At 48.5% G+C, this 11,583-nt stretch overlaps 1 protein-coding gene and 1 pseudogene across 2 annotated transcripts in view; one reads left to right on the top strand and one right to left on the bottom strand.

Moving 5' to 3' along the window:
- Nucleotides 1-319: 319 nt before the first annotated feature.
- Nucleotides 320-2,593, bottom strand: LOC130034007 (DEP domain-containing protein 1B-like; annotated as a pseudogene).
- A 3,963-nt stretch (nucleotides 2,594-6,556) lies between these two features.
- PI4K2B (phosphatidylinositol 4-kinase type 2 beta) overlaps nucleotides 6,557-11,583 on the top strand; it is a 32,725-nt gene continuing 27,698 nt past the window's right edge. For both annotated transcript variants that reach the window (XM_056125601.1, XM_056125600.1), the window contains exon 1: nucleotides 6,557-7,033. In XM_056125601.1, coding sequence (XP_055981576.1) covers nucleotides 6,730-7,033 — 304 coding nt within the window. In that variant the 5' untranslated portion in view covers nucleotides 6,557-6,729. The remainder of the gene's footprint in view (nucleotides 7,034-11,583) is intronic.

Raw genomic sequence — 11,583 nt, 5'->3', positions numbered from 1 at the left:
TGCATTCTAACTATGTATGCACCAAATAACATGGGTTTGAGCTGCATAAAGTAAAACATCAACAAACTAAAGAATAAAACTGATAAATTCACTTTATAGCTATATTAGTTTGCATCTCTTCATGAAAGATATATAGATTTAAAAATTCATAAGCATATAGGTTGTAATGGTTTTTTATCTTTTTTAGCAGTGTATTAAAAATTATTTACATATCATTTACTTTAGAAAGATGAGGAAGTGGGGGAAATATGCTTATAAAGGAAGTAGTTTTGTTTTATTTAGCCCATTTGTATTTTTGACGAAACAGCAAGGATGTGACTTAGAATCAGAGCTATAAAGGGACCAAAAGAATTTACCTGGTTTAGAATCTTATCTCTGGCCAAGACTAAAATTATACCATTGCTGGCAGATAAAACTTAACTACACTTAAAAGTAAACATCAGCCAATATAACACAGTTACAAAAGAACCAGCTTTAGTAAAATCTGTCATAGCATCCAACAAATCTGCAATAAAAGACACAGCAGCCATAATATAAGGCATTAAGAATTTTTGTGCAACAATGACAAACAAAATTTACACAGGAGAAACCACAACTGGCTATTAAGCCAATATCATCACAGTAACAGTACCCACTGTCTTTCTTGCTCAATTATATACTTGAACAAGCTTGCATTCTATACTTTACATAGACTTGTTTCAACAAAGACATCAATAACTAGGATGTCACAAAAGTTTTGTAAACTTCACTTTTTAAAAAGCAATAAAATATCCTTAAATTTTATAACCATCACAAACATGTGAACATTACCATTATATCTCAATTGTTAGTGGTTTATTCACTTTAAAAATAGGAGTGTGTTTTATTTTTAAAAAATACTGAAATGGCTCAACACTTTAAAATCAAATAATCTTTATATTTTAGCAGTCTCTGTTTTATGCTCTTCCTTCTTCCACCACAATAGTCCCATTTACTCAAAATGACGACAGATGTCTCTAAGGGATACTGTCGTACAACATTTGGAAACTTCTAGTTCTTTGAAATGGCTGGAAAGGGTTTTTCAGTGCCCACATTAGCAGTTGTGGTTTCGGTTTAGGTTTTTCAGGAAACAGAAGTGCTTCACTTTCTGGTGTGGGAAATCGTTCTTTGTAGACATCATGATAAGATTTCTGAAACTGTTTCAGTTTTTTCTTCTTCTCTTTGGTGGAGAGTTTGGCATCTGTTATTACTTCCTCCAACAGGGCTGTCAGAGGTTCCTGGGAGCCGTAGGCTCTTTGGTATTCAAATTCCTCTGGACTAATAATCTGGCAGCAAAATGATGGAGCAGATAAAGTGATATCCATATCAGCTCCTGGGTACTTTATCTGGACTCTTCATAGATGAGCCCCACGTTCCTCTATGGAGGTCTGCAAAGTCACTGGAACTTTAAGAATCTCCTGGTAATTGTCCATCAGAAACGTCACTAGTCTAGCAGCTAATAATTCATCTAAGTTCACTTCATCCTTGGAACATAAGATGCCACGGGAAAAAGTCTGAACCATCAGGGTTCGGGTGCCAAATCCATCACACAGAGGTTTAAGCAGATCCTTGCCATCATCCTCATCAACAGCTGCAACTTCCTCCTGTTTTCAGGAGGCAGGAGGAGGCAGCAAATCTGAAATGCTTCTATGGCCATTTTCCCTTTCTGCAACAATCCTAACACGCTGACAAAGGCATCAAAAAGATGAAATGTTAGCAAAGGTTCTTTCAAGTGACCATAGTAATCTGCTATAGTTTTAAAGACATCTTTTTCAAATCCTAAGTACATAGGCTGCTTCCACTCAGAACAGTTGGGCCAACTTGCCAAACACTTCATAGCTGACAATACCCAATGAGGAAGTTCTTTTGATTTGTCATCAAGGATCACAACCCCCTGTTTGCTCACACTATATACATTATGAATGATGAACTTGGAGTTAACAAGTTTAATATCTAAAACTTCTTCCAAGGAATCCAGGCCAAGAGTTTTCTGTAAATGTGATAACGTCATGGACTTCCATATCTCTTCTACATTGGCCTCTGTAAGCTGTCTGCAGTGAACAAGATGGCAGGCTGGAACCTCTCCAATAGCAATACCGTGACGTTTGAACCACATCTCAGAATTCATCACTACTGGCCTCACTGGGATATTCTCTTGAGAGGGGCCAGGTAGAGGATCAGTCCAGTCCGGAAATTTAATAACATCCTTTTGGTATGGGAACTTCTTTGGATATGGCTTCAGGGGTGAGGAAGGAGGAAATCTGTACAAGTGATGGTTGTCTTCAAAATCTTCCTGGCCCCACTTTCCCTTGATGTCTTCAATAACATGATTCTTCAGGAAATTTTTTAACAGCTGAACTGTTTGTTTGCGGGTCACCTCAGGGCCAAAGTTTTGACTGCACCACAGCAGGTCATGCAGCCAGTCCACAGCCTCAGACGCTGTGAAGCACCGATCATAACTTTTGAAACGGCAGCGATGTTTCCGTAATGGCATCCTAGTGCGAAAAAGCTTGACTGTTTCATTCCACAGCCTGGTGGCCCAGTATGGCCTGGGCCCCACGATGCAGTGCTCCATGGCCAGCATGCAGTGGTGGGACGGCCGCACCAGTGCCCAGGTTTTTGTCTTTTTATGCCTGTGATTCTGCAAGTCCATCAACCAGCAGTTGAATACCACTAATAAATGTGATGCTAATAGTAGCATTCATACTTCACTGAATATGTATTTATAGAAATGATCAATGTTAAAGAAGCCACTCAAGCTTTTTTTTAAAAAATGTTTTTATTGAATATCCATGAGATAGACCACTAGAAAGCTGCTCATGACTCGGTTTCAGTCATACAATAATCCAGCACCTATCCCTCCACCAGTATACATTTCCCACCACCAAGGTCCCCGGTTTCCCTCCCACCATCCCACAACACCCACTTTCCCCCCTTGTCTGCCTCTATGGCAGGCACTTTTCTTCTTTCTCTCTCCTATTGTGCATTATGGTTTGCAATACAGGTACTAAGAAGTCATCATATTTGTTCAGGGCTTTTGGTATTTTTATCAGGACAGTAAGGCTGGAGTAGCTTTTTTAACTGTGTGGCAGCAATGGGGTGTGGACATGACTGCCAAGACTTCTGAAAATACAGGGAGGTGGGGGAAGGTAGCCCATCCTGACCCCTGAGAAAGCCTGGAGATTTCAGTCACAAACCCCTCATATCCTACAACAGGTTAATATCTCAGTGAAGTCCATCCTGAGATGGTGGAGTCCAGCTGGGGGCACGATGGCGCTTTTGGACTGTGGAAGCAAGTGGATACAAATGCCAGGCAGGCACTAGGCTTACCACCCCCCGCCTTACAATTTACCCCGGTCTCTTCAGCTTTGCTCAGGTCCAAGATTAACGGTGGCCTTTGATCTCTTTTGTAATTTATTTATGGGTCTCTGAAGCAAGGCTGATAAATAAACTTGTATAGCTGAGCTGGAAGTGAATTGTGGCTGTGGCTCCCACATACCTAACTTTTGGCTATTTAATTTCTCAGGAAACTTGGTCCTGAGTTATTGGCGCCCGGACAGAGGCACAGCAGCAATTTTGGGTGTATCAGAAAGTCTGAAGGCACCATGAGGCTGATGATGCACTCACCCCACGGGTACAGGTTGATTTGCTGGTGGCACCATATCCCCTAAGCCATTATTTTTAAAGACTCGTCAAGCGTAGTAGTGAGAGAAGGGTTAGGACAATTAAAAAATATAAACCAAGGAATTTAATTGCTTATAGCTTGTCATTGAAATATTTCACTACCCTTGGGCCGGCCCTTAGTTTATGTTTTAATTCCTTCCCTTTCTTGTCCCTCTATTGCTGATGCCACACCCAGGGGTCATGCATTTTAGTTGTGATGCTTGTTAAGGGTCGCGGTTCCCATACACTTGGTCAGTCTTCCCATGGCTTGCACTCCTGTGGCTGAGCTCACACGTTCTTTCAGCGGTCCGCTCGGTAGGTTGCTGTGTTGGCTTCACTTGTTCATGCACTTTTTGGCATAGTGTAGCCACATCTTTTCCTTGCACTGCTCTCTGGGGGGTTGCACCCCCTTTAGTTGCAGTGCTACATTGTCCTGGCTTTGATGGTGCCAGAAAATCACTGGCATAGAGGGTCATGGACAGGAGAGCTGCCAACCTCATACCAGGCACAGAAAAGAGCACCCATGGGAACTCATGGCCTTCAGTTTGCAAAGCAGCTGCTGCTCTGAGCTAATAAAGCCTCCCCGAGGTACAATATGACTATCAATTGGGGAGGCTTCAAGCAGTGCTCAGAGAAACTGTAGATTTCTTCTAGTGATGCTTTATTCAACAATGTGGGCCTGATGTGTAGTGCTTGGATCCAGAAATGTGTAGTGTCAGGCCTTATAGTAGCACCAGGGCTACACCCAGCAGTTTTGAGGAATCCATGGGATATGGAGAATCAAACTTGGAACCTCACGCATCCACGGCATGTGCTCTACCCCTCTGAGTTATCTCCCTGATCCCTACACATTCTTTATTTTTTTTAGTGCACACAGAAAGTTTACCAAGGTGGGTAACACACTAGGTTTCATAACCTCTACATTTCCAAAGGTTGACATTTTACGTTTTAATGTATCTTCTCAAGTGACAATAGAATTAAATTAGAAATCAGTAACAATTCCAGAAAATCCCCCAAATATATGAAAATTTAATAACACAATTGAAGTAAATCAGGGCCTGGGGGGATAGCTCAAAGGGCAGAAGTATATGTCTTTCATGCTCCAGGCCTCAGAATGTCCCCCCTGAAAAATCCCAGCAATACAGGATCTGAGCAGAACTTCATCACAACCTTGACACAGAAGGCCCATATACCTAGGCTGAGGATCACCCTGAGCAAACAAAAAAGCAAACAAATGCAACAAAGGAGTGTATCAGAACAAGGATACAGTGCAGAAGAGAACACATGCCTCATCCATATGGTATCCCTGAATTCAATCCCTCAGATAGCAAAATAAAATAAAGCAAAGCAAACACTCCAGGACCCAGGGAAAACTCAGTGGCAAAAGCAACTGCCTTACAAGCCTGTGGGGTCAGGAGTTTGATCCCTGGCATTGTTCCAACATGCCCACTTGTGTTCCTGAACCCAATGGGTGAAATGTTTGGGCTTCCCTAGGCTACAACAAAGTGTGTGATTTCCAGTGCACGGAAACCATGTGTGATGAGTATCATAACTAAAGCGTACAAACCCCACGGCACCCCACCACCCACCACTTTCTGAGCACTGTGCAAGTACCACAACCAAGAGTGCAAGGGATGGCTAGGAGCATCCTGTCTGGTGACTGTAGCGACAACATAAGGGAAAGGAAGGGGGGGGGGAAGAAATTGGGTGGAGAAGTTCAAAACTATTTTGAATGGAGTGAATATAAAAGCACAGCATATTGTTAAAAAAAATACTTGCAAAATTCAGACAAAGCAGGGTTTAGAGGGAAATGCATAGCTTTAAGAACCTTAAGGGGTCAGAGTGATAGTAGAGTGGGTAGGGCGTTTGCCTTGCAAGCAGCAGATCCGGTCATCAGCATCCCAATGGCCCTCCAAGAACATCCAGGAGTGCTCCCTGAGTGCAGAGCCAGGGGTAGCCCCTGAGTGTGGCTGGGTGTGGTTCCAAAACCAATAAATAAATAAATAAATAAAACATATTTAAAGAGAGATATGTCCAGCATCAAATATAATCTTCCTTAAGCAACTAGAGAGAAGAGCAACCCCCAGTTAAGTAGGAAGAAGGAAACAAAGAGTACGATTAAGGACTTTTGTAAAAACAAACAGTTAAAGATAGACACAGAAAATCAATGGTACCTAAAAACGACCTTTCGAAAAGATGAAAAGAATCGGTAATATTCTATGTGCAACAACTGTTGCAAGAAGAAAAGTAAACCCACAACTACCAATTTCGGCAGTGAACCAGCTGTCATAGACTTCTTAGAAAGTCACACAGGTAATTACACAGGTGCGGACTGTGATCCACTCTGGGAATTGTGCGGGAGAAGACGCCTATCTAGGTTGGAGGGTGGCAACCCCAGTGACAGGTAATAACTTTGCACGGTGCCAGTGCTTTTATCAACGTCGGGCGCCTGCACCGGGTCTTACTGGAGAGGCGGAGAAAGTAAGCGGCCCCGCCCACTGCCGTCGTCCGGCTGGGCAGGTAGAGAGCGGCGGACCGCGGGAGGTGGGCGGGGCAACCGACGGACGCAGGAGGAGGAGGGAGCGGGACAACCGGTTGCAGGGCGGGGCAACCCACTAAGGGAGGGACAACCGGCGGGGCGGGGCAACGGACGGGGGCGGGGCAACAGACGGGGGCGGAACAATGTGAGGGGCGGGGAAACCTATGGGGCGGGCCAACTGACGGGGGCAAGCCAATCATCAGGGTGAGACAACTGACGGGAGGCGGGACAATCGGAGGGGCGGGGCAACCTAGAGCCAACCAGCGGGGTGGAACAGCGGATTGGGCGGGACAACAGGCGGGGCGGGGCAACAGGTGGAGCGGGGAACCCGGTGGAGGCGGAGCACCGGGGCGGGGGCGGGGCGTGGCCGCCGGCTGCCGGGCGCCGAGTGCGGCTGTTCCGTGGTGAGGTGGCCAGTCCCCGGCCCCGCGGCCCGGTCCCGCGCCATGCCCGCCCCGGACCCGGGCGCCTCGCCTCTCTGAGCCGCTCGGGAGGCCGTGGGGGAGGCCATGGCGGAGCCCTCGGAGGCGGCGAGCGTGGCGTCGGCGGGCGGCGCCAAGCTGGAGCCCCAGGAGGACTCGGAGGAGCTGGAGCCGCTGCTGCCGCGCCTCGCCTGGGCCCCCCCGCGGAAGGGCGCCCCGGGGAACGCCGTGAGGCTGGTGGACGCCGCCGGGGAGCCCGACGCGGCCTCCCTGCACGGCTCCGGCGACCGGGACCTGCTGCTGCCGCCACCGTCGCCGCCGCCCGCGCCGGGCTGGAGGAGCCCGCGCAGCGCGCCCGGCCTCCCGCGCCCCAAGCGCAGCCACGTCTCAGGTGCGAGCCGGCGCGGCCCTGCCCGCGCCCGCCTGTCCCCGCCCCTGCCCGTGGCTCCGCGGCCCGCCACCCTGTGGTTGGGGGGGGAGGGCGTCCTTCTCTCCTGCTTCCGCGGGGGACCCCCGTGGTCCGGGCCCGGGGTTCCAGGCGGTCCTGAACTCGGGTCCCTGCAGCCCGCGCCTCGGGAGCGCGCCTCCGAACGCGGGCGCGGAGCGGCAACTCCGCCAGCAAACTCTCCTGGGGGGTTCGTAGTGCACGGTCGTTGGGGCTGGGGTTGGGTGTTCGAGACCTCGGGTGCCCCCCGGGCGACAGCGGGGGGGGGGGTGTCCCACGCGCCCCCCGGTCGCGGCGGTGGTGCCCACTGTGACGTGAGCCCGAGGGAGCGGCGAGGCGGCTGGGCGTCCGGTCCCGGCTGCTGGCGCGCGCGCACGGCTGCCCCCCGCCCCCCACCGTCAGGCGCGCGCCCGGGCCCGACCGCTGAGCGCCCCCGGGGCCAGCCCGAGCCGCGCGCGCACGCGCCGCCGGGAGCACCGGGCGGCCCGGGACGGCGAGTGAGTTTGTAGCAGCCGGCTCGGGACGCAGCCTGGGCTGCTGCAGGAGCCCCCAGGCCGAGGCCCGGCAGGGTGCAGCGTCGAGGAAAACTCCCAGAAAAGGTGGTTGGTTGTTTCCGTTGTTGGAGTGAGTGTCCTGTGACTTGCGCAGTGCACTGTTGGGCCTTGGATGGGTGGTTGAGGGCGTCGTAGAACTTGAAGGCTGCCACCTTGTAGAGGAAGTAGACTGAAAAGTGTGCAGAGGCGGGCCTCCCAAAGCCGGTGCCCCCCCCCCCCCAGCTTCAGCAAACGGGTTTCCCAACCCCCCACCCCCACCCCCCATCCTTGGTGCTTCCAGCATATTTATAAATACAGCCGCGCACCTGTAGAAATAGGAGTTTGTGGGTCAGGAAAAGGCGCGCGTTTTGTGTGTTGAAATGTAATGTTATAAAAAAAATGATTTCTTGGTGTTTGGACCTGGGGACTGAAGCCACGTCTCATCCATACAATGACCCTTTGGTTTCGTTTGGAGTGACACCCTGCGATGCTCAGGGGATACTCCTGGCTCTGCACTTAAAAATTACTCAGGGCAGTTATCAATGGACCATATAGGATGCAGGGGTTTGAACCTGGGTTGACCCTCGGCGGATAGTACACCCAACCGGCTGTACTATCTCTCTGGCCCCCATTACAATGACATTTTTATCCAGGTATCCAAGCCAGTGCATTCAGTGACTTTTCCCTGATGTCAGTGAGCACCGTTGTACTGTTAGTGACTGCTGTGTGGACAGTGGCCACGGTCAGCCCAGCGTTGAGTAGAGGAAACGTTAAGTTGGAAGCAGATCTCAGATGGACCCTCATTCACCTAACTGCCTCCATCATTTATATTTGGTGTGTGAAGCATCTAAGATCCCTAAGGCTGGCTTGCCTTACCTTGTGTACCTAGATCTTCTTCTGGAGAAGAAGCAGGGTTCCCAAGCAGTACTTGGGAGGTCTCGGGGCGTCACTAGTGATTCAAGAGGAGCCCAAGGATGAGATGCCACTCAGAGATACCCAGGCCAACCCTTGCAGCGCTCGGGGACCTCCTGTTGGGCTGGAAGGGGTTTGACCTATTTGTGGTGCAGGAATCAAAGGTGGGTCGGGAACACACATTGGCCCAAACCAATGTTTGGTACCATCTCCCGCCCTCCCAACACCTTGAAAATGCATTGTTCTGCGAAAGTGCACCTTTCTTTTTTTAAAAATTTTTATTAGTGAAGCACCATGAGGTACAGTTGTAGACTTACGAATTTTGGCGCTTGGGTTTCAGTTATACAATGATCAAATACCCATCCCTCCACCAGTGCCTATTTTCCACCACCAATGTTCCCAGTATCCCTCCCACCCCCCATCCCCCTGTCTCACCCTTCCTCTGTGGCAAGGCATTCCCTTTTGTTCTCTCTCTCCTTTTGGGTGCTGTGGTTTGCAAAAGAGGCATAAAGTGGCAATCACATTTGGTCTAGAGTCTACTTTCAGCATGCTTCTCCCATCCTGGGAGGATCCTCCCAACACCCTTTATTTGGTGCTCCCTTCTCTATCTGAGCTGAAAGTGCACCTTTCTAAGCTAGTTAACAGTAAGGCCAAGAAAAGTGAAAGAGGGAGAGAGCAAAGATAATACAGTTGATAATCAGGATTCCCTCCCATGGAATGAACTTTCGTCACAGATGAGAGTTTGCTTGAACTCTTGGGTTTGTCACCTGTGCTCAGGACAGCACAATGGGGTGTGGGTGCTCACCCTCACCCTTGGGAAGAGAGAACTGCACAGACCTCGACCAGAGGCAGGTGTGGGGAAGTGAGAGCCTGAGCCGAGCCTACTTCTTTATTGGGGGTTTTCCTAGAGTCCCCCAAGCTGAAATAGGAATCATTACTTTGGGGTTTAGTGTAGAGGGTTTGTTGTTGTTGTTGTTGTTAATGGACTTTAAAATAGTTTTGAATTGTAAAAAAAATTTTTTTAATGTTGAAACTAGTCTCCTCAAACGTTTGTAATTGAGTAATTTCTTTTTTTTTATCTCCATCTATTTTTATTTATATCTCACATATGAGAAAGAGCATTTTGTGCCTGTCCCTCTCCCTCTGACTAACTTCACTCAGGATGATACTATCCAGATTCATCCATGTAGCAGCAAATTACATGATTTAATCTTTTCTTTCCTCCTTCTCCTCCTCCTTCTTCTCCTCCTCCTCCCCCCCTCCTCCCCCCCCTCCTCCTCCTCCTCCTCCTTCTCCTCCTCCTCCTCCTTCTCCTCCTCCTCCTCCTTCTTCCTCTTCTTCCTCTTCTTCCTCTTCTTCTTCTTGCTTTTTTTGATCACACCCAACAATGCTTAGGTTCTCAGGGATTATTCCTGGCTCTGCACAATTGAGTAATTTCTTAACTAGACTTTTAAGTTCGTTGTAATGAGTCCGATGACTCTTTATTCTTTACCGGTCTCCATAAAGCCACTTCTCCTTCAGAAACTCTTGCTGTTTTGATTAATATTAACATTGCTTATGATCCCTATCTCTTTTGTTTGTGCAAACAGGAACTCTGTGTACTTTAGCCTGTGGAAAAATGTCACATGTATGTTATCGTTAGTGAGACATTTAGCCAGGGCCAGAACCTGCATTAACCATAATATGCTGCTTGATTAGTATCAAAGTAGCATTAGTGGCGTTCCCTGTTCTAGTTGTCATTTTAATCAGTGAATTGTAGACTCATAAAGATGATAAATATGTATGTACGGGGCATAGTTCTATGGCTTCAGCATTCATCACCATCCCTAGGAAGAAGTGAGTACTATTCGTTTGTTTTGTTTGGGTGCCACAACTGGCAGTGTTCAGTTTATTCCTGGCTCTGAACTCAGGGATCACTTCCTGTGGGGCTGGAAGGACCATCCAGCCTGGATGGACGGGTGCAAGGCAAGCACCTTAACCTGCTCTATTTCTCCAGCCCCCATGAGTTTTTTTTTTTTTGGTCGTGTGTGAGTGTGTGTGTGTGTGTGTGTGTGTGTGTGGTGTCAGGAATTGAACCCATGGTCTCAACACATAAGAGGTTTGTGCTCTGGGGGCTGGAGTGAGAGCACAGCAGGTAGGGCGTTTGCCTTGCACCCGGACCAACCTGGGTTCAATTCCCAGCATCCCATATGGTCCCCCAAGCACCGCCAGGAGTAATTCCTGAGTGCATGAACCAGGAGTAGCTCCTGTGCATCACTCGGTATGACCCCGAAAGGCAAAAAAATAAATAAATTAAAAAAAAAAAAAAGAAAGGTTTGTGTTCTAGTCCTGAACCATGTCCCTGGCCCTGTATTCTTTTTTTTTTTTTTTTTTTAAAGAGAGAGACGCCTTGTTTCTCCAAGGTGCCGGGGAATAAAAGTCAGGAGCATTGATCAGTTTTGTTGAAGAGCCCTGTAAGAGAATAGAGAATTCTAAAACTGACCTAGATTCAAAGTGCAAGCAAGTGTGTTTATCAGTGCATGCTGTCTGTTAGTGTTCTGAGGGCAGTGTGCTTAGGCGGGGAAGACTTAGCAGAGGAAGTGGCTTCCGAGTGGAGACCAGAAAGATAAATACCTTGGAAACCCCAGCGCTGGGCTCAGAGCCCCAGGCTTGTGAGCTAGCAACTTTGTGCTTTCAGAACGGGTTCTGTTCTGACCCAGGGGTCAAACATAATCCAGATCCTCTAGTGAGGAAGTGTTCATTCTGTTTGTTTCAGAAGAGAAGATGGGGCCCGAGAGATAGCGGGGAGCCTTGTATTGGGCCCACAGCCCGGGCTCCATCCCTGGGGCTCCAGATGGTCCCTCAAGCCCGAGCAGGAGTCGTGAGCCTTGAGTGCAGAGCCTGAGCACCGCTGGAGGTGGCCCCCATAACGATAAAGTAAACTTGATAAGTTGCCATGTATACTTGTATAAAAATTAAAATCTAAAAGGTTATATGGGGTTTCTCTGCCCAGTTGCCATCGATGCTTCTTAAGGGCCAGCAATGACACTTAGGTCTGGTGGAGGATAGTTC

This window comes from Sorex fumeus, unplaced genomic scaffold (genome assembly GCF_029834395.1).
Source record: "Sorex fumeus unplaced genomic scaffold, SorFum_2.1 ptg000055l, whole genome shotgun sequence".
Taxonomy (NCBI): Eukaryota; Metazoa; Chordata; class Mammalia; order Eulipotyphla; family Soricidae; genus Sorex; species Sorex fumeus.
This window is presented reverse-complemented; position numbering and strand designations above follow the sequence as displayed.